General features: G+C 43.7%; 1 protein-coding gene across 1 annotated transcript in view; it reads right to left on the reverse strand.

Moving 5' to 3' along the window:
* TBCD (tubulin folding cofactor D) overlaps window positions 1-23,617 on the reverse strand; it is a 1,666,801-nt gene that overhangs the window by 814,139 nt on the left and 829,045 nt on the right. The window contains 1 exon segment of the mRNA XM_069200356.1: window positions 11,839-11,924. Within this exon segment, the coding sequence (XP_069056457.1) occupies window positions 11,839-11,924 (86 nt within the window).

A 23,617-nucleotide genomic window follows, 5' to 3' on the forward strand; every position in this document is an offset into this window, starting at 1 on the left:
AGTATGGTCACCCTGGAATTCAGAGATGTGCAAATAACCACTGCTCCTCAACACCTTATCTTGTGCCCTTTTTGGAAATACAAAGGTTTTCTTGATAGCAATTTTTTACTCTTTAAATTTCAGCAAATGAATTGCTGTATACCCGGTATAGAATGAAAACGCACTGCAGGGTGCAGCTCATTTATTGGCTCTGGGTTCCTTGGGTTCTTGATGAACCTACAAGCCTTATATATCCCCGCAACCAGAGGAGTCCAGCAGACGTAACGGTGTATTGCTTTCGATAATCTGACATTGCAGGGAAAAGTTACAGAGTAAAACGTAGAGAAACATTTATGTTTTTTTCACCTCAATTTCAATATTTTTCTTTTTCAGTTGTTATTTTCTGTAGGAAACCCTTGTAGGATCTACACAAATGACCCCTTGCTGAATTCAGAATTATGTCTACTTTTCAGAAATGTTTAGGTTTCTGGGATCCAGCATTGGTTTCATGCCCATTTCTGTCACTGACTGGAAGGAGGCTGAAAGCACAAACAATTGCAAAAATGGGGTATGTCCCAGTAAAATGCCAAAATTGTGTTGAAAAATTGGGTTTTCTGATTCAAGTCTGCCTGTTCCTGAAAGCTGCTGAGTTTGGCACCGCAAACCCTTTGTTGATGCCATTTTCAGGGGAAAAACCACAAGCCTTCTTCTGCAGCCACTTTTTCCAATTTTTTTGAAAAAAACGAAATTTTCCCTGTATTTTGGCCAATTTCTTGGCCTCCTTCAGGGGAACCCACAAAGTCTGGGTACCTCTAGAATCCCTAGGATGTTGGAAAACAAGGACGCAAATTTGGCTTGGTTAGCTTATGTGGACAAAAAGTTATGAGGGCCTAAGCGCGAACTGCCCCAAATAGGCAATAAAAGGCCTGGCACAGGAGGGGGAAAAGGCCTGGCAGCGAAGGGGTTAAGGGTTGAAATTGCCGTTTATGTAGGTGATTTTGTTGCAGAAAAATTCTGACAGTTTGTTGCAAAAGTCCGGGGAGGAGTTGATGTTGTTGGAGGCGGCAAGAGGCACGTTGAAATGGTTGATGATGGCGAAGATTTCCTTGCCGCTGTTAGTGTTGTTGTCAATGCGATCTGCAAGGACTTAGCATATATAAGATTCACATTTGGCAGGCCATCATACCATGGAAGAGCTGGGCTGCAATGACTTGCATTGTTATAATGAAGGAAGGGGACATGCCTAATGTCCCGGAGAACTTCGGCTTTGTGTAATTAAAGTGTGCATGGCAAATTGAGCGGTGTCTGGAATTGGACAGACTGCCCTGCGTACGTCAGGATTGCGAGTACAAATCCGGTCTGTGTTGACGGCATGGGAAAGGGACAGTAAACGCTGCACTGCTGTCTTCACTGGGGCATGAAGTTGTCCTGTCAAGCTCGATGCACCTCTCATGATGTTTAATATATTAAACCTCACACAAGCTACATCGGCATTAAGGCTTTGCATAAAACAACCTTCACAAGCTCACGAAGGGTGGAGCCACACAGTACAGAGCTATGAAGAGCAGAAAGTGTGATATATTATGGCTTTATTTTGAAGTGCACAACTATTGCCCATCTTATTTGCCCTCTCTGCTGTTGCTTTTTTCCTTCAGCTAGTAAGCATGAGCCAGTAAGATACAACTATGAGGTCCATGCTGACAGCTGAGATACGTGTGTTCCTGAGCACTTGTGCAGGCTTTGGTTTGCTTGCCTTATTTTATTGATTTGTTAAAGCGGCACTGCAGAAAAGCAAGGAGGTACTATCAGCAGTTCCAAGCAAGCACAAAGTTGGTGCTTTAAATAAATTATGCAGGTAGACAAAGTGAGTTTGTTACTGTTTATGATATACGTGTTTTTATATGATTTCTCTAGAAAATATTTTTTGTCAATAGGTATATAGGATGGTTACAACATTTGTATTCAGTTTTTGATAAAAAAATTATTATCCTTATTAAATTAACTTATGTTGAAGAGATATGATTGTGAAATATATTGTTTAATACTTGAACTAGTTCTTGCATTCTTTATGGTAAGATGTGTAATTATTTTTTGTGAACTGTGGTGTTCCCTTTTCTTAGTCTCATCCATTGGAAGTGACTTTTGAAAAGTGGAGTCAGAGAAAGGTTGAGCGCTAATATATGTATATATTAACAGCAGCACCTGTGTGATTCCTTGGGGCAGATACTGTTCTAAGTTGCTGATTACTTATTTAAGCTGTTTATATTGCTCTTCCCGAAATTGGAGAGTTATGTCATGGGTTTACCGTGATGTAAAGACAATCCGCATAGATTTGCCTACTTAATTAATGTGGAGACAATGACCTTCAGCCTGAATCCTCTTCGGCCTATTGATGCCACTCGCTTTGCTCACTCTGTGAAATTTGAAGATGACTTTTACACTCCACCTCTTTTAAAACTCACCAGCAATCACTGCCACAAACTACTTTTGGGCCCCTGGAAAATTGTTTGCAAGTACCCATGAGACAGATGAACCGCTGCGTGGTTGTTGTGCTATATGTGCATGTGAGAAAACAGGGCTGATTGCAGAGGCCCCATAACTTTTTGCCCCCATTTTCCACTTTTTGCTGGTGTTTTCCTGACTTTAAAGGTGCCCTGGGTACTGCTAACCAGTCCCAGGGCCTGTGCTCTGTGTAAAATGGATATGCAAATTAGGCTAATTATAATTGGCTAAGTTAACCTACCTATAAGTCCCTAGTATATGGTAGGGCATGTAGGTTTAGGGACCACAGCATAGGTGGTGCACACCTAGGTGCACTGCTGAGGTGCCCAGTGTCATTTTAAAAGCAAGCCTGCCTTGCTGGCTGCTTTTAAATTAAAGTTATATGCAAATTCGACTTTGGAATTAAAGGTACTTCCAAAGTCTTAAACTACCTTATTTTTACATATAAGTCACCCCTAAGGTGTGCCCTATGTGGCCCTAGGGCTGGGTGCCATGTAACTATAAGCAGGGACTTTATAAAAATAGATTTATAAGCCCTGGTGAGGTAAAAACAGCCAAATTCGTTTTTCCCTCATTTAAGTAAATGGCCTTCATAGGCTAGAATGGGCAGACTTTATTTTAAATTTTAAAGTCTCCTTAAATGTTACATACCAAGAATTTGGTATCAAATTGATTGTTGTAATAAATCCCACAACTTCCAGTTGTTGGATTTAATATAACTTGTCCAGGTAAAAAGTTTAGACTTTACCTAAAAAGTTGCCAATTTCAGCTCTGCATTGTTTTTGCTGCTGTGCTCTGATTGGCCAGCCTGCAGCAGCTTCTGCCAGGCTGCCTTGATTAGGTGTGAAGTGGCCTGGCTTCACACAAAGGAATGTGCTTGGGGGAGAGAATCTCCCCTCAGCAGATGGTGAGGCAGGAAGGGGGAGGGCTGCCAAACTGGTCTTCAAAGGCAGAGAAGGACATTTGGAGCACCCAGCAACACCCCCACATCCTGCAACCCCAGACAATTAGGTGCCCCCTTGATTAGATTAGGAGAGGGCAGGAGAGGGGTGTGTTTATGATTTTTAGCCACACCAGTGGGTGGGCTCAGCCAGATGTAACCTCCAAAAATCAGATTCATCCATGTTGGATTTTTAGAGACTGTTGCCTTCTGGGATGGATTTTTGCCACACTTCCCAGGAAGTGATCATCACAGGGGGACGACCCTGTCCCTGATTGGAGAACCAGGGCCCCCCTGCTTTTCACCCAGGAGCAAGGATAAAACTGGCAGACCTGCACCCACGCCTCAGATCCCCACCAAATTTCAAGAAGAAAGAACTTAAGGAGAAGAAGGACTGCCCTGCTGGACCCCTGGCCTGCACCTGGAACCTGCACTCAGAAGGACTGCACCAGCTGCACACTTGGGCTTCACCACAAGAAGGACTTTGCCTGGCTTCAACTGGTTCAAGGAGGGACTCCCTGTTTGCTAAGGGTGAAAAATTGCTAACCAGAGTCCCCTGCACCAACTCCTGAAGAAAGCGACCAGCTGACCACTGTCCAGTGGCCAAAAAGGAGTTTGCGCCAGGTGTATTCTGGGAGTTGAAGTCCGCACCCCCCAAGGACCATCACAGAACTTCTGGACCCTTGGGGTGAGCTGTGGACCCCAAAAGAACCTTAAAAGAACTTCTGGGTGAAGCCCCAGAAGTTTGGAAAAGATTTGAGAATTTTTGGAAAAAAGCTCCAGAGAGGGACCGACCCGCCGCGGAAATTCTAGCCGGCTTGCCTCAACCGCGACCCGGCCTGACTTCGTGGTTCGTCCCGGTAAAGAAAAACATCCAAAAAAGAGACTAAGTCCGAACGTAAAAAGTTGACCGGGACCTCCCAGCCATCGTATCCGAGAAGGGCTCCATGGACGTCGGATCAAGATCCAGGTTTACCCCGGTCGAAGGATTTTCATCTCGAAAAAACGACTAAGTCCGAAGGTAGAAGTCTCCACCGAGGAAACCCACATCGCGTATCCGGACAAGGGCTCCAGGAGGTCGGATTCAACTGGCAGGTTCGTCCCGGTGAAGAAAAACTTCAAAATAAAGACTAAGTCAGAAGGTAACTTTTTAACCGAGGCCTCCCGCGACCTGTAGCCGAGCAGGGCTCCATCGCGGTCGGCCTGAAAGTTTGACTTTGCCCCGGTCGAGGTGCAACCAGATGACCCGATTGGCGCTTTTTGTTTCTAAGCGCTAGAAAAGTAATAATTCTTTAAAAATTCTTATCTCCGGTTCCCCTGAACCGATTTTAATCGTTTTTGTGTCATTTTAAAGATAAAAATATAAACTATTTTTATAAATTGGTTTTGGATTTTTAAACTGTTTCCTGTGTTTTATTTAATTACTGTTTTGTGATATTTGAATGCTTTACACTTTGTCTCCTGAGTTAAGCCTTGACGCTCGTTGCCAAGCTACCAAGGGTTGAGCTGGGATTAATTTACTGAGACCTAACTGTACCTAGGTGGAGGTTAGTGGCTTGTTGCTAGGTGTAGGTACCTACCTGCCCTACCAATAACCCATTTTCCAACAGTGCAGTAATCAAATGTACTGTGCAGATCAGAGCCCATTATAAATAATGACTAACTAATAACGCTAATGTGCTGACTTCAGAATGATTAAGGAAAAATAACTAATACAGACTCAAAAACTTGTTTCATACGTGGCAGTGCCAAATATTAGGGAACCAGTGAATTAGCTTTTAGACATGGCACTGCTCATTTACAGATCAAACATTGACATTAGGATTGTTTTTTAGCTCGTGTCTGTATTTCTTTTAAACTGAAACACCCATGGTACACAGAAGCAAAGAAGCAGCCTGGGGGCATGGCTACCAGGAAGCACTGCTCCAGTAACCTCTGGGCAGGACAAAAAGCACACCCATTGTAGGCACTGCATTAATCTGCCCAAGTGTACCTTACTGTACAAATCAATCTCATAGGACATAATGAGCCCTTTGAGGTTTAGCAACTGACAGAAATCTAACCCATCCATTTCAGTAGGTAAAAAGTCATACTATGAAAATGTGTATGTCTTGAACAATCATTTTCACCACAGATTTATCACAAGCATCCTGCACTGTAGTTTCAAAAATATTACACATGTAACCTCAATAGCTTCTCATGAGAAAGGTGAGGCATGGTATTTGGTTAAACGAATTAGTATGTGTACTTAGGCAGATGATAAATAAGAGGTAGCCATTACTGTGCCTCCAATTACTCTTTGTGAGTATACACTCACTAACATATATCTTACATTTTTTTATGAGAGACAATTGCCATCTCTTAGGTTATTGTGTGACCTCCTAGCTTATAACTTCTACTATTTATTTCTGAGGCTCCTAGTCACAATGCAGAAATGCAAGTTCGTTAGTGCTTAGCCAGGGACATCAAAAGGGAGGAGAGAAGGCACCATGCCCCAAGGCCCTGCACTTTCCAGCACCAGCAGTTCTTCAGCAAAACCTAGTTATAGATTTTTAGTAATAATCAAACCCGCTATCTTCATTAAAATGAACCAGCTTACACTGCCATATAACTACATGCGTTTAGAAACCGGTACTTGCGGCACGTGCCAAAAACAGAAAGTGCATCCAGCAGTCCCCCACATTGCTTTGGCCGCAGGCCTCACAACAGGTTCTGACAAACCTTGGATCAACAGCATTGTCTTCCGTTTTTTTGATCATTGAGATAACCAATTATTTCATTAATTTCTCCTTTCATTTTACAGATGTAGGTGCTTAGTCCCCAACCTTTCACATCCTATTGATGTCCCCGTTTATTTATTTTTTAAATGGTCAAAATGTGGTGACTCCATTTTACTTTCCCAGTGGGATACAGGAGTTAGCTTAGCCTTTCGCTTGCAGGCCTATTGCCCCCGACCTTTTACCCATTTAGCATGCTCTGCTTTATTCCATTTATTTTACTGTTTCTTCCTACTCTTATCATTGCTTACATTACATAGGAAATGTTTTGATTTTCATTGTCAGTGCCATTCTGAGGAGGTGTCAATATCGGCAACACAGTCAGTGATGCACATATGTATTGTCATCATATTCCTTTCTCACTTACGTGTGTGATAGGAACATCATGCACACTTGTTAGGGATTGTTTATGCAATTGCCGACACATGTCTGCCACATTATCATTTGTTTAGGAACATACCTGCATCAGGGATCCTACATGATCTGTATAAATACATCTCACTCGGGCAAGGTTATTAGAGTTTTTTTTTCCAGATGCCATCTTTGCTGCACGTCACCTTGCTGCGGAACTCAGCCTTTACGTCACCACGAGATATGATCTAGAGACCTCATTCCAAGGTAACGAGGGTTGAGAGGCACTTCTCATGAACATGGTACTGGCAGATTGGGTATATCATAACTAGCTCTCACTAGGGTACAGTATTAGACTTGCTTGGTTAAGAATTTTATATCTAATGTTTATTATAAGATGGTGGGGGGGTTATATTCCCAACTCTCATCTTCACACTTCTGCTTCTATAACTGTTCATTATCCTAATCATTGCAGCACGTGTATTTTATCGCAGATTGCATTCTTTAAAAATAAAATATATTGAAAACTCTCCTGCATCTCCTTCATTGCCTCTGTGTGTATAAAACTTGTTGCTAACGAGAGAAAAGGGTAACTTCTGTTCCACCACGACTTCCCTAAATCAAGAGTCCATGCGTAAGGCTGCCAGAGATCACTTTTGCTGTCTGAGTTGGTGAGGTACTGCTTGCGACAGTTGCAACTTGTTGTATGAGTGACACAGTCGCCTACAAACAAAACTGCTGTCATCCCTAAACCAGCAGTCTCGCTAAGGAGCGAGATTCCAACTTTGACAGAAAAACCGACAACACTAAAGGCTTTAAAACCAATAATTATTGTTTCAAAACTTGACCATGATGCACCTTGGTGTAATTTCACAAATATTGGGATTTATCCAATGTCTTCTTTTGAATATAAACTTTATTGTTCTCATTTCTTCACTGTGTGATTTACCTGTGCACTAAACTCTACTAAACAGTTGTGAATTGTTAAATATATGTTTAAAGTTTGGTTGACAAAGACTTGATTTCTTTTCGTTAGAAGCATTTCTCTATATTACACTACTTAAGAATTTTAGAATTCATCATTTTTAGGTTATAGCCTACCAGAGAGCACAGCTGCCTGGCTTGCTGAAGACATCTTCGGGACATTCAGAAAGTTGACCTGGAATGCATTCCGCCTGTTGATTACTACCGACTTTGTGGCTTGTAACTCAAGCTTTCTGGCTTTCCGTTTGCTGACTTTATTTGCTTTAGGCTATCTAGGTTCAGTTAGTTCCTCCAGTTGCCTAAACCATGTTTTCTGTATCCTTTGTTGAAATTGCCTTCGGTTAACAGGCCTTTAAATCTTTGTCTTATCTTGTCACATTTGCTGTGCATTTAAAGACCAAGGTCAAATGTCAGGTGCTGCGTTCCAAGGGTGCTTCTGTTCTTTTTCTGACTTCAAAGTAAGAGGATTTATGTGACAAATTTGCTGGATACTGGGGTTGGGAAAGAGGTTTTTTCTATCACAGGACAACATTTAAATGAACTGTTTAAGTATTTCAAAATATATCAGAATTATGAACGCACAAATGAAGCACTTTTTAAATATTTTTGAAGTGTGTTGAAAACAAATACTTTAATTTGATTAAAATAAATCACTAAACTAGGTGATGTAATTTGCACACATTTTCACCTGTGTACTGTACAGTTTTATTAGTAAAACTGTATGTCTGTGCAAATGTAACAGTCATTCCAATTAAAAATGTGTTGTCTGTAATGGCAGTGTTACCACACTATGAATACTCCACTCTACGACACTCCACACCACACCACTGCACTGTACACCACCCTACACAACTGCACTCTGCACCACTCCACTCTATGCCACTGCACTTAATGCCATTCACACTACGCCTCTCCACTCTACCCTGTACTCTATGCCAATGCACTGTTCCCCACTCTGCTCTACACCACTGCACTCTACACCACTCCAGTCTAGGATACACCAATGTACTCTGCACAGCTCCACTCTATACCACTATATTCTATGCCACTGCACAATGCCAAAACACTCTACACCAATGCACTTTACTCTGTAACACTCAACTCTATGTCCCTGCACTCTACGCCGATCCATCGTACGCCACTCTAATCTATTCTGCACCACTCCAGTCTATGCCAGTGCACTTTACACCTCTTCACGCCAGTACACTCTATGCCACTTCACTCTACCCTGAAACAATTTACTCTAGGCCACTCCACTCTTAACCACTGAACTCTACGCCAATGCCCTGTACACAACTGCACCGTCACTGCACTCTACTCTGCATCACTGCATTCTACGCCACTCTACTCCAGTGCAATGATACTCTTCTCTGCTACTGAACTCTATGCTGCTCTTCTCCACACCACTACACTCTATGCCACTGCACTCTATGACATTATACTCTTCTCTGCACCACTCTATGCTATCCTATGCCACTGCACTCTGCCACTCAACTCTACTCTGCACTCTATGCCACTCGACTTTACAACACTGCCCTCTACACCACTCCACTCTGCATCACTCTACGCCACCCTACTCTATGCCACTGTACTCTACTCTGTGCCAGTACCCTGTGCCTACTTCACTCTACTATGCACTGCTCTAATCTATGTCACTGCATTCTACAACACTGCATTGTACGCTGCTGAATTCAATGCCACTGCACTCTATGCCACTATACTCTGCAACACTGTGAGCCAATGCACTCTACTTCATTCTAATCTATGCCACTCCAGTGTACACCACTCCATGTGACTCAACACTATGCCACTCCAATACACAACACTCTCTGCCACTCCACTTTACAACGCTCTACTTTAGGACACTCCACGCCACACTCCTCTATCCCACCAACTTTTGGCCATGCTCAAAAGGAGCCACGTTGGTGAACAACATGGCTAAAACACATTGGCAAAGTCACTAGCTCTTGGATTGGTGTGACCTATTGGCTTTGCCAATGTTTGTTTTTTACTTGCTGGTTAGTCGTTAACCCAATGGCTACTGCTGGTTTTTGGATTTGTGTTGTGCTCGTGGAGAAACAACTCCAAGTATTCCCTCTAGTTTCTTTGAGGTAAATCGTAATTTGGGGTGGTGGAGGTTGGGGCAAGGGCAGTGTATGTGAGTTTGTCAAAGTGGTTGGTGGTATTGACAGATAGGCTACTGAAGATTAGGTATGGGTAGGCTGCAGGGGTATGACGATTTAAAAAAAAAGTGATATTGTAATCTTTGAAATGAGGTTTGGGCAATGAACAGTAATACAATAAAAATAGATTAAAGCAAACATGCATGTGGCTTGGAGTAGGCTGTACACAGAGAGAGGAGGCATGCAGATGATGGAAAGTAAGAAAAGAGTCATTTGAAAGATACAAGGAGAGGTGACAATTGGAAGTCTTAGGCCAGGGTAAATTTTCATGGTAGGATGTAGGAATACCGAGGTGGCTTTTTGGAGAAATAACTTATTTGTACTTGAGATAGGGCTATATTAGGTCTCTCCCCTGCTACGTTACCGCTAGAACACCGTTTCAGTTAGGACAGTTGCTCAACTCAGAAGTTGCAAACGTAAAGTAAGGGATTGACTAATACACAGGGAAATATCGAGGGCTTCAGGCTGTGCTCATAGCAACATGAGGTAATGTACATAGTAAATAATGTGAGCTTTGAAAAATAGATTCTGCCAACGGTAGGGTGGATGATTTCTGATGCTCACTATTAAAGTTTGGCTCACAGTATTAATTACAAAAGCATAGAAAAATCAATTTAGATGCCCATGGCCTAGTATGGCACAAGACGGCATTTGAGTTCAGATTCCCCAAACAGTAGAAGTATACTTGCATGCATTGCTGTGGCTTTATCATGTACATCCAGACAATAAGTAAGGAGGATGGAGACAGGCTTACCTCTAGAAATCCCTGAGGCCTGTTGTTAGCGAGGGTCTGCTAGTTACTTCTTGCAGAGCACTGCCACGTGGTAGATAGTAGGGGTGAAGGGTGGGAGAGACGTGATTTCTGTTGTTCAATAAGAGGAAGTCTCAAGGCCATGTCTGCCCGTTTGGCTGTTCCTAAATGCTATTTCAGGAAAATTAATAACAAAAAAGTGCAGAGATCTCACACTTCATTGTGCCCATGTTGTGGGTATTCCTGCTTGGACCAGCCCCAGTGCTACCAGAGGCAGGCAGCCTGATCATTTAAGTGCTTCTGTTATATGTCCTTGATTAAATAACTCAGCATAAGAACACTACTGTGATAGTTTGCCGTGGTGGGCTGGTTTATGCTAGATAGAACAAGTGTGCAATAGATGGCGCCGCCTCCTGTTGCGCTGTGGTAAGTGTACAGATTTTGGAGCGGACACAAACTTCGTTTTGGTCATCTTTTATGACCCACTCTTTCACCCTCATATGGTTATGATCTATATTGGGGTGGGGCAGAGGAGCTTATAACCGCCTCTGAAAGCCTTTCCTTGATAAAACAGAGCGAGGCAGCTGCAAGGGTGTGTTTTGATGACTCCTTGTTGCTGGGAGGTTCTTTGAGACAAAGAGCCGGGAGGGGGGGGGGGGGGGGGGGGGGAGGCAGGATTTCCAGTGTTGCCATCAGGAAGGCCCAGAAACAGATTCTGCACATGCACATAATCTCCAGAGGTGTATGAGTAATGATGAAGTATTTCTGGAGATCCAAGCACTGCCACTGGAATGTCTCTTATGCACAGAGCGGAGTCATATTTTTTTCAGGTGGGACACGGTTAGACTCCCTGGTCCTCTGAAGATAGAATATCCATCTTCTGGATCACTCTTTCATCTTTTCCTAAATGTATTCTACTTTTTTAATGTCATTCGGACATTATTGCGTTAACTGCTCTAGACATAACCAATGAATAAATGAACGAGAACCAAAAACTAGACTGATGTTGGGTCAATATTGCTGCTTCCGCTTTTTCTTCATAGCAAACTCGATTCACTAGCATCATGAGCTGCGTGTCATTTCATCACATTCTAACCCTATCTACCACAGTAGTTCACATCCCAGTCATTTACACACCTCTGCTTTAATGAACAGATTGCTCATTTACATTTGAATATTGTGCTAACAGGATCATTGGCATGATGGTTGGCAGTTGTTTTTAAAACCTCAGTTTGTAATCTTGCCTGCAAGTCTTCCTAAATCACCAACGCAATGAATGACTTGAGATTTGTGAGCCCTGATCCACATTTCATATCGACTGACAACTGAAACAGCCGCTTAAAATATACAGAAACATTTTCACAAACTTACCTTATGTTTAAATAACAGTTTACTCGATTACCAACAGCAAAATAATCGGCAACAGTAAGAATGTCAATACCATGAGGGAAGGTGCCCTGCAACAACAAAAAGCAAAGTCTTTGGTAAATGTAATGAGAAAATAATAATACAATTTCATAGGTATAACGTAATCAAAATGTAGTAACAGACCGTGATAACACAAGTGTAACTGGTCATGACAAATGTCGCAGACTTATCTCGAGGCAGTGGGAGCTCTAGTGTAGTGCGCATGTGCTGTGTGTGACCCCAGGAGAACCACCAAAGACCAGGTCCTCTCTCTCGCTGCGGGTGTCACGGAGCATTTTGCAGGGTTAGTATTTAACTTTTGCGATGCTGCAGTGATGATTTTTGTTATGTAGTTGCACTTATATATTGGTGGCACTTGTAGTAATGCAAGTAAACGTGTGGCAGTACTGTAATTGTAAAGTGATACTGTTGTACTGCAACAGTGGATGTGGTCGTTCCATCGTAGTAATTGTAGAGCTGTTGAGGTTGTTATTGTGCAGCTTGCAAGCTGCAGTTCTATTAAAATTTTACAGTTATATTACTGCTGCAGTGTTGTAGTTGTATTGTTTCAGTTGCTGTACAGCCGTATTTTTGGAGTTGTGACTTTTTATATGTGCTTGGTTCTATAGTTGTAGTTTGGTGAGTGCTGGAGGGTTCAGCTATCATTTTGTAGTATTGCAGCAGTTTTTTAGTGCAGTTGTGCAGTGTTGAGGTAATGCTTGCCAGAGACACAGGAGAACAAAGGCAGCAGTATATCGAGGACACAAAGTGTTTGCACTGATAAATGAACGCGTAAACCCTTCATCACACCAGATATAAAGAGGCACACACAGTAACAGTTCACACAGCCCCATTTAGGGACTACATCAAAATGCAGCAGTAATACCCAAATGCAGTAAATCTTTTTTTTTTTTTGCTGGATTTAAACGTATACAGCAAGAGTACAGACACATTAATCGAAAGCTTCACTGGATGAAAAAGCGCATGATTAGAGTTGCAGTTTAAGAAATTCTCAAGAAATGCGTCCATCCAAAATTCACATCAGCCTTGACTGAGCCTTACCTTAATAGGAAGCTTAAAACTAAAGCGTAATTCTCATTGATATAATGTCAGGTAATGTACTTGCCATGAAAAGCAAGTAAGGATTTACATATGGAAACCAACATCATGATTGGTCTGAAAACTGGTTGAATACAGCTTTGGGTAAAACTATTTAAGACATCACCACAAGAGCTAGCAACATTTTCCTGCACAGAGAAGTCAGCGACAAAAACATATCAGAATGTAAGGTGTCTTAGGTAAAGCATACCTGCGTCCTATAAAAAGTGTGGTATGTCATAATCAATTGTTGATAAACAAATACTAAAAGTGATGTTAAACCGATGGAATCCCAGGAACATAATACACTGAGAACAATTTCTACAGTAGTAACACTCACTACATCTCTTCTATATAAAATACCACAGCATGTATAGGATAACACTAAGTAAAGGTAACCAGTAACTTTTGAGGCCAGACCATTGAACGATTCCTAAGGGGTTGGTTCAACTTAATGTTATACAAACAAATTCCCCTTGCTAATTTTGAGAGTCTGGACTGGTTATGATATATATTACCGTACAGTGCCCGGACTTTCTACAGCAAGCGTTATGACATTTTCTGTGCTGGATACTGTTACATAAATATCCATTTGATGCAGTAAAGAAATAAGTTACTTATCTTGTATAATTTCCTGCCTGATGGATAGGCAGCTCGACACAGATTACTTATGTACACTGTAAGAGATGTCTTCAGGCCAATTTAATCCCCCTAGATATTTCGCTTACAGGACTAAATGGTTGATGGACTTATGCTGCGAGTGAGTCTCCCTATCGGTGTCTTTTTTACTGTAAGCTCTGCTATAATTAGTTGAAAGTGTTAATTACCACTGTCTGCCTTTTAAAATAAGGTCTGCTGCTTCGCAGCAATGGTAAGGGGCTCTGGGCTGTTTGCAGATAAATGTGTGCAGGCTGGGCATGAGAAGTTACCGTCCTAAGTCAGACCACTATCTGCAGATAGGCAGCTTGTCACAGAGCGTACCTTCATTTGTTGGTACTGACCTGCGGTGAGGCCTTATAATAGTAGCTTTCATCGTTTGTGTATTGACATCTGTAGTGCTTTACTGTAGTACGAGGGCTTACTCATACACTATGGACAAAATCTGCAAAACACTAGAGTTTTATCACAGTTAGGCCTAGAGATGAGTGTGACATCATTCATATGGTAAATCAGGATACCAAATGCAGCTCTGACATTAACTTCCCCTTATTTGCAATTATTGTGCCAATTTAAGATTTAATATTTTTCTCTGACATAGCCCCTAATTAGATTTTGGCCTTTGAATCACCCTGCTGTACCTCCTCAATTACTCTGCTGGCCAGCTGGGGATTCAGAGGCTGCCCCACATAACACGCCTATTAGCCAGTAATTAGGAAGAGACAAGAGGATTGTAAGGGTATCTGCATGTGCTGTTAATTTACACACTGCACCAGGCCTTGGAAGACTCAATACCACAGAAAAAATGAGTGTGTCTAAATCACCGGAGCCAGTGACAGGATGAGCTGCCCCTTGCTGTATTGGAGGAAAGATGGTAGATATGGCAGGGCTTAGGCTTTCAGAGAAGGTCTTTAAATAGTCCACCTGATGGTGCCATTTTGGGAATTCCCCAAATGCTGTACTCAAGGGGGAGTGGCGCTGGACCCCTAGACCTTCTGGGGCATAATAGAGAGATGGACCTTCTGGACGGGACCCCGGATGGTTTCCTTGGACTTGAGGAGGAGCCCCCTGACTCCAGCTGACACACAGGTGCCTTGTAAGTGGTTAGGAAGCCATATGAACTGAGAAGTGCAGATAGAGAGGGAATTCTGCTTTTGGGGCTCTGGGTGCTGCGGAGGAATACCCTGGGCCAAGGAGGAGTGCCCGGCACCTAGACGGGAGACCAGTCTTGAGTGAGGAGGGAGATCCTGGTGTGTGGAATGCTCCACCAATAGCAAAACGCAACTTTCTCCAAGCAGTGAATTATTAAAGGCGTTTTTAAGATGGTACCATCATTAGTGATTTTGATGGTGTTGCACTGGGTTACTATGACACATTTCTGTTTTTATTGATGTGGTGCCCAGCCCTAACAATGCCAGTAGCCCTGTGTTTTGGTAGCGCACCCCATTATACTGTTTTAAGATTAAGTGTTTTTTTTAAAATCATTATAGGGGCCAGGGCTCACTAGGGGGTGTGAAGTGTTCGTGGGGATTCACCGTGGATATTTCCACCTTCTATCTAGTTGATATTTGGAAATAATGCATTCTTTTGAGTAGTATAGGTATAACATAGGACTTTTCTGTTCAATAAATAAAAGCATTGACTGGAAAATGATTTATAGGGCTTTGTGATTTGTGTGCTTGCAGGTGGGGATACTAGCCTACACAGGGCCGGCCTTAGCGCTGATCTCAGCTGGTGCTACAGTCTTTTTGGGCACTTCCACCCACATTGACCTCCCTTCTCCAGAAATTCCCTCATTACCATTCTCCAACTGTGGCTCTCATCTCTCCATAGCCTCTCTCTCACATGCATTTCAATTTTTTTTAAATCACTACTCATAGTTCACTCACTCTCAGTTCTGTGATCTGCATGGTACAGGTACTATGCAGAAGGCACATTAACCCTCTGCGCTACTTTATGAGGAGTCAAAACTGCCACTAGACCAAATGCCGATCTCTCACCAGAAGCAGGAACATTTATTATCAGTGTAACCTTGCATTTTTATTGTTGCCTGAAAACTGCTGGATGCTCAAGGAAGTTCTCATACTTTTAACCCTGTGTCATTTTTAACACAGCAGCTGCACCAGTCACACCGTCCTAAAGCCCACCCTGAGCCCACACCAACTCCCCTGAGTACACTTTGCACTACACTTTGCCTCACTACGCAGAGTCAAGTCTACAGTGCAGTACTTGGTTCCCAGTAAATTGAAGGTTACAGAGTTATTACTTGTGAAGGACCAACATTCTTCCCAACTAAAAAAACACTTTCTTACATGCACCCTTCTAGGCAACAGACTGGAGCAATACCAAGTCACCAGTCATTGATTGATCTTCCCTTAACGCACACTTTACCCATCCGCTTCCTGGTGTAAAGCTGATTCCACCTTGGATAGAAAGAGATAGAGCTACAACTAAAAAATAGCTTCTAAAACTTCAGTGAGAGGCAAGTAGCATGTAGCATATCCTTTTCCAGTTCTCTGCTGTTAGATCCTTCCATAGAGTTGGGTACAACACTCTCAAGGACCGACCTTTACTTTTAGCGAAGTGGAGGAAAATATTTTAGATCGTAGATCAGACGAAATACTGAACCTCTTCCAGAGACTGCTCGGTGTAACATGCAGAGAACTTTGAAAATAATTCGCTTTTAAAAATGCAGCCAATGTAACATTACCATCATGTAGCTGTTTCATTAGGCGGACAGGCACGTTCTTAATTACACACTACAGGATGGCAAGATGCATCAGCTGAGTAATAGAAGGAACAGGTGAATTCAAATTGCTGGATCTTGAGGCGTACTATCAGGCAGCGCAGCTTCAGTTTGCTGCAGGTTGGTACAATTTGCATGAGAGTATAGTTAGGTGTTTACTGGAAGGGGCCTCAAATGCATAGTCACTTACAAAGCCTCCCTATGACACGAGTCACACTAAAGTAGACGACCCACACATAGTTCTGATCACTTTCACCGCCTGGCAGATGTTTCTAGCTAGATGGGAAGGTTACTTCCTTATTCCCAAAACAAACACAAGACATATCAGTGCTTCTATACAGGGATGAAAGTTTGGGTATGGCCAGGTGGAAGGAGGGAGGATGCTAGGGTGACCTTTGCGTAGCTGGAACTCTGGTCTCACGGCAGTAAGTCACTGAGAATTTCCGCTTCGGTCAGGTTATTGCATTTTTATGTCATACACAAAACAGCATTGAAGGGGCGGGGAACAGTAACTGAAATTCCACGTAAATCCCATACACCAGAACTGTTACTTCAGAGGGACTGTAGCAGAAGAGTTACAAGAGTAGTATATTCGGCCTTTCGGGCATACGTTCAGAAACCTCTGCTAAAAATACAGAAAGAAAGGAGATTGTGGCCGTGTCTTTACTGCCAATCAATAGGACGAAAATCGAGCGTTGATTCATGTAATTAATACAGTTCAGTTGTATTCACCGGGCGAGCGTTACTCCTGCAATGCTGCACAAGATGGACCCCACAACGTCTCAGATCTGCCAAAGTGCCACCCGATAGATGATATTTTCACTTGACATGAGGCGTCCTTTAGCCCGTTTATATTGAATGCATTTAGTCAACTGTTAAAGTGTAGGATTCCAAATAGAACAACTGCCAAGCAAAGACACAACCATATCACCCACTTCAGCTCTCTCCACCAGCAGATCTACTCCTCCTACTCTTAATCATCCCTCCCAATTCAACTACCTTAACTTGACCCCTACCATACCTACTCCTATCCCTCCCCAGTAAAAGCCTTGAGGTGCCTGATATGTGCCCAATTGATGCCCCTTCCTGAGGGGGTTACCCCTGGATTATAGGCAGGAGGCAAGTAAGGGACAACAAGGGCAGAAGGTATTGTATCTTCCAAACGTTGTTCACTGTCACATGTGTTACATTGCCAAAATAATGTGCAGAAGTGTTACATGAATGATTATTTGAGTTCAACTTTCACGAAGTGTGTCCCACATTTGCTACTGCTGTACAGTTCATTGTGCTAATGGAATGGAATTGATGTAACAGTGAGATACATAGTCTTACTCACAATCACAACTGGAAATACAACATTTCAATGCCACGTCCCATTGCAAAGTTCAGACATTGACATTGCTTATAATTGTGATGGACCTTGGGAAGTTGGTGTAAGCATTCATTTTGGTAATGAATACCTACACCCTCAAAAAACTTTTTTTTCTATTTATCAAAACATCTTGATACAGCTGTGTTTAATTTAATTTGTGACACAACTAGTGCAAACACATATGCATTACACAAGTATTTTACAATATTTTTTAGGACATGTATGTAAACGCACAGGTCCCCAGCTAATGTTAAGTGACAATTCAGCTTTTACAAGAAATATGTAATGCCCACTCTGGTGTTGACGGGGTCTTTTTCCTTTGTCATCAAGTGGCAGCACCAAGGGCAGGACTTGTCAGGTGGGGTCCGGTTGAGAGGAAACGGGGGGGGAAAAAAAAGTAGGTTTTTACCCCATTTCCCTTCCAATCCACCAAGTCAGATGGGGAGGTTTCCCTGCCACAGTTGCCCTGGCGGAAAGGCAAATCGTGATTGGCTCAGTGGTAAAAGTGGCTGTGGTTCTGCCGATAGCTTCTCTTTCCTATGGCGCCGTCAACATGGGTGTAAACTTCTGGTGGAGTCAGTGGGACTTGGGTGGTCTTACATCTAGGTCCCGCCAGCATCTAAACAGAGCGGGTGGACCGTCAAGATGGCAGACAGTTTACCTGACAGAAAACCGATGGCGGGACAGATTCCGCCAAGATCTATATCAGGCCCATAGCCCTTTTCTACACCACCTTCCCCATAAAGAGTTGACTGTCTACATGATACTCCTTTGTGTGTGATGTAAAAGCTAATGGCTCTCTTAGTATCAAGCCAGTGGAACCTCTCCATCTCTTTCAAGGGATGCGTCAATGAGTTAAATGCAGGAAGTGTGATGAACTGGCCCACATGGAAGGGGGATATAGCCTTAGGCAGAAAGTCAGCCTCGGTCTTCAACATCAGTTTTCCTGGAAAGAAGGTGTTGTATAGAGTCTGAAGTGACAGCGCCTGCAGCTCCTCAATGACACAATATGCAGAAGTTACTGTAATAAAATAGACCATCTTGAATGCAAGACGCCATAGGTAGCAGCAATGCGCAGTCTATAACAGTGAATCCATTAGAAAAGTGAGGACTGGGCTAATGTCTCATTGAGGTACAATGAAGGGATTTGGTATAAACGTGTGTTTCAAACAGGTGATTTGAAGAGGCAAGATTGGCAGGCAAACAGAGAAAGACTTGACATATAACATTTACAAAACAGTCAATAGACCATCTGACAACTTGGCCTAAAAGGAGTCATTGTGTCAGTACCTACACCGGGCCACAAACATTTTTCAGCATCCCAAAAAGATAGATTTGGTCAAGGAACATCTTGCTGCGAGGAGCACAACCATATCTCGAAAGTACTCAGTTATTACCATTCAAACTCTGTGTATGGTGGAGTGTAATGTGGAGATTCAGTTCAGGACCCTGCCTGGTTGCTGAGACAGGAGGTCCTCTCAGAGGAGTAGAAGAACTAGGTGGCAAAATGCTCAGACTCAAAAGGTCAGCGTGCCACACTTTTAAGCCCCTATGCTGAACTATCAAGATGACTTGGGGCCCTTCTGTCCTACCCTTCTTCACAACTCGTGGTTGACAGGGGCAGTTGTGGAAACCCGCAGAAGGCCTCTGCTCCACTGCAGACAGATGTTCTGAACAACTGCAATGTAGAAACCATTCATGATTCACTAATCAAGGTCTGCTCAACTCATCTGCTCTGGCGATCAACAACCCTGCTTCGTGATTGGCTTCCAAAAAGATCCATCAAGGAATTGGAAAATAAATATTTGAATTATCACCTGAACCTCTCCGATTCCTCCAGACCTCCAGCACATATTCACAGGATGAGAAAGGGGATTGTGCCATTATCATTGTCACAGGATCCTTCCTGTAAGCTTGTTTTCCTGCTTTCGCAGGGACAGATAGCAGGTATCAGTACAGTGAGGTAAGACAAAAAGATTGAATGTCCCTGCATGCAGGCGAGGGGAAAAGAAGATCACATCCTCCCATAACTTTGTTTTTGATTCCCCCATCTAACTTTTACCTTTCTCCAGGACCCTACCCCTAAAGGCAGGCAGGCAGTTCAGCAGCCTGAGCTGAGTTGGTGACTATACACACATACACGGTGTGTCACATATGACAGAGTTCTCTCTGCTACACCTCTCAACACGAGGAGGTTAACATCCACCCTTCTCTCACACATGCTTACCCACCAGCTGTGCCCTCCTTTACTCGTCTTACCGGCAGCAGGTGGTCTTAGCAGTCTGTGTGAAAAATAAAAAGTTACTTGCCAGATGATGTAATCAAACCCATAAAGCCCCCACCTAGGTGCAACAATGTCAGTTTCCATCCATTATTTCCAGGCCTTCAAGGCACGCAGATGGCAACACATTGGTAAAACGTAGTACATTGCAAAGCTCCAATTGGGACCTTATTATTCCTTTTCAAGTATCACCTCCATCAGATGATGAGGAGGGGGGTTTAGTGAGGAATCTGCAGGTAGATAGATTATCCACCAATAAGATCATTACCAACAGTAAATAACTTTTCTTCCAATGGATACTTCTAGCTACAGATTCCTCACCTGTTGACAAGATCCCGAGCTGTATCCTCCTGTGGGAGGAGTGATATATGTTCAGCTTACGAAATCTAGAAACACAGACCTCACAAAGGGTCCATCCTTGCATACCTCCAAATTCAGTCAGTAATACTTGGCTAATGTGTGCAAAGACCCTGTGTCACAGCACTGCAGGTCTCCTCAATAGGAACGCCTCTTGCAAGGTTAGATGATGATGACTTGGCTCTGTTCAAGTGAGCTTCATTTCCCTCAGATGACTCTCCCTACTTCCATTCCCGGCAAAGGTACTCCAGAAGGTCGTCAACAGGCAACTGTCCCACCACCTGGAGGGGAACAACACTCTGGACCCGTCTCAATCCGGCTTTCGCAGCAATCACAGCACTGAGACCACCCTCATTGCAGCAACCAACGACATCCGGATCCTCCTGGACGAAGGAGGAACAGCAGGCCACATCCTCCTGGACCTCTCGGCCGCCTTTGACACTGTCTGCCACCACACCCTGTGCACACGCCTCCATGACTCAGGGATCTGCGACAAGGCCCTGGACTGGATCACCTCCTTCCTCACCAACAGAACACAGAGAGTCCGCCACCCACTATTCCTATCTGAAGCCACCAAGACCATCTGCGGCGTACCACAGGGCTCCTCCCTCAGCCCGATACTCTTCAACGTCTACATGGCACCGCTTACCAAAATCGTCCGATCTCACAACCTCAACATCATCTCTTATGCCGACGACTCCCAGCTGATCCTCTCCCTCACCAAAGACCCCGCCACAACCAAAACCAACCTCCACGAGGGATGAAGCCCGTCTCAAACTGGATGAAGAACAGTCGACTAAAACTTAACTCAGATAAGACAGAGGTCCTCATCCTCAGCCCCACCCTCTCTGCCTGGGACGCCTCCTGGTGGACGCCCTCGCTGGGAACCGCACCAACGCCCACCAACCACTCCCGCAACCTGGGTTTCATCATTGCCTCATCCGTGACTCATCGCTCTCCATGACCCAACAAGTCAACACCGTCTCGTCCTCCTGCTTCAACATACTCCGCAAAATCTACAGGTGGATCCCTACTGAAACCAGAAGGACGGTTACCCAGGTCCTCGTCAAGGGAAAAACTGACAGCTTGCTTAGGGTCCAAGCGATGCAGCAGCTCCTTCCTCATGGGATAAAACAGGAGAAATAAGGCTGGAAGGGTGATGAACTGACCTAAATAGAAGGAAGTCACCGGAAGCACCCCTGGTTCGTGACACCAGCCTATCAGGGATAAAAGGATGTGAATGGTAGCCTGGCACTCAGGGCCTCCAACTCACTGACTTACCTCATCAAGAGACTGTTTTCATGGATAATAGCCATAAATGAAAACTGTGAAAGGCTTCAAACCGACAGCCCATCAACAATTACAAAAAAGGTTGAGGTCCCACTGGGCCATAAGAAAAGCATTTGGTGGATACAGATTAGAAAGCTACTTAAGGAAATGCATCGCCATGGGCATTTGAACAACAAACTGTGGCTCTAGAGACAGAGGAACGCTACAGCACAGCTAAGTACCCATCAACAGTGTCCAATGCACATCTTCTCTGAGCTAGAGAGAGTACAAACTGAAAAGCCTGAGTCCATGTTGTATGCACACAATGAAACAAAACGATTCTACCTCCGAGAATATATAGATTTTGTGGAGGTGCGACAAGCTGTTGGGATAATGTCCACAACCTCTGGTGAGAGCTAAAATGAGCTTAAATGTCACCACTCAATACAAATATCAAGGTGGAGGCCTCAGAGACTTGGATGCATCAGCATCTCCCCCGACTGGAGAAAAGGTCCGTCCTGGATGGGAATCAGGGGGCGGTGGGGGCAGAGGATAAGGTGAAGCTCAGAAGGCCTACCTAAACCCTCCTTGGCCAGTGAGGGGCAATGAGAAGGAACTGGGCCCAGTCTTTGTAAATCTTCCTAAGGAATTGAGGAATCAATTGTATGGAGGGAAGCAAGTAGTGCAGCTGAAAATTCCACCTCAACTGAAACACATCCCCCCCCAACAATCCCCTAAACTGACAATGGAGGACACAGAACTGCTGCTGTGGAGCATTTTCTGAGAAAGTGAATAGACTCACTTGTTGAATATGTCCAGTACTACCTCCGGCAGAAGATACCACTTGTGATTGACAAGTGAACACCGGCTCAGGCTCTCACATCTGCCATTCAAAGAACTTGCCAGGTGGATGGCAATCAGCCAGGTCCTGTGATGATGTGTCCAAGACGAAAGTCTCAGTGCTTCTTAGCACAGGAGATGAAATCGTACTCCCCCCATGCTTGTTCACATGGCACACTGCAGTCTGCAGTTGTGTTGCTTGCCAAAACAGTGGTAGCAACCGTGATCCTAATGGAATGGCCCTCAGTCCTTATGGAGGCTGATCTTCCACCAAAAGGTCTTTGGTATGATGTAGAAGCTCAAGACTTTCTTGGGGTCCAGACAATGGAGTCTGTCCTCCTCTTTCAAGATGTATGGCGGAGCAAAGAACGGTGGAAAAGTGATGCATTTCCAAGAGTGAAAATGAGTCACATTCTTGGGCAAAAAGGCCCGCTGGTCTTCAACGCCACTTTACTGGAAACAAGGTGATGCAAGGCACCTGCACCAAGAGAGCTTGGAGTACACTCATCTGATGAACAGAAGTCACTGCGACCAGGAACCTTATCTGAACAGGTGATTTGAACAAGGACGTTTGCTCTGGCAATAGCAAAAAGGTTGAAAGGGCCATCAAATAAACTCTAATGGCACCCACCTGCAACAGGTCTGTATTGCCTGTGGAGCATCTTATATAAGCACACTTCTTAGATGGACGCCTCGCCGCAAGCTATATATATATATATATATATATATATATATATATATATATATATATAAAATTTCGAGAGGTAGATCAACCGCAGTCAACTGCCACCGGGTCAGACTTCACATATGAGGATGCAGATTGTGCAGGCCCGGGTGTAAGACTGCTGCTGCTGTGACAGGAGATCCTACTGAAGCAGCGGCCGGAAAAGAGAAAATATACTCATGGGAAAAAGCTCCAGATACTACACTCTCCTTGGCCAATCTGGAGCAAATGCGATAATTTGGGTCCGGTCATTCCTGATTTTCTCCAAAATTTGAGCAGGAATGGCAGCAGCGTAAGGCATTTTTTAGAAACTCTAACATGCAAAAGATTTCACACTGCACACTCTTGATGGCGGTTAAAAGATCTAGTCAGTGTTCTCCCCTGTGCTGGAAGATTCCA

This window comes from Pleurodeles waltl, chromosome 7 (assembly GCF_031143425.1).
Source record: "Pleurodeles waltl isolate 20211129_DDA chromosome 7, aPleWal1.hap1.20221129, whole genome shotgun sequence".
Taxonomy (NCBI): Eukaryota; Metazoa; Chordata; class Amphibia; order Caudata; family Salamandridae; genus Pleurodeles; species Pleurodeles waltl.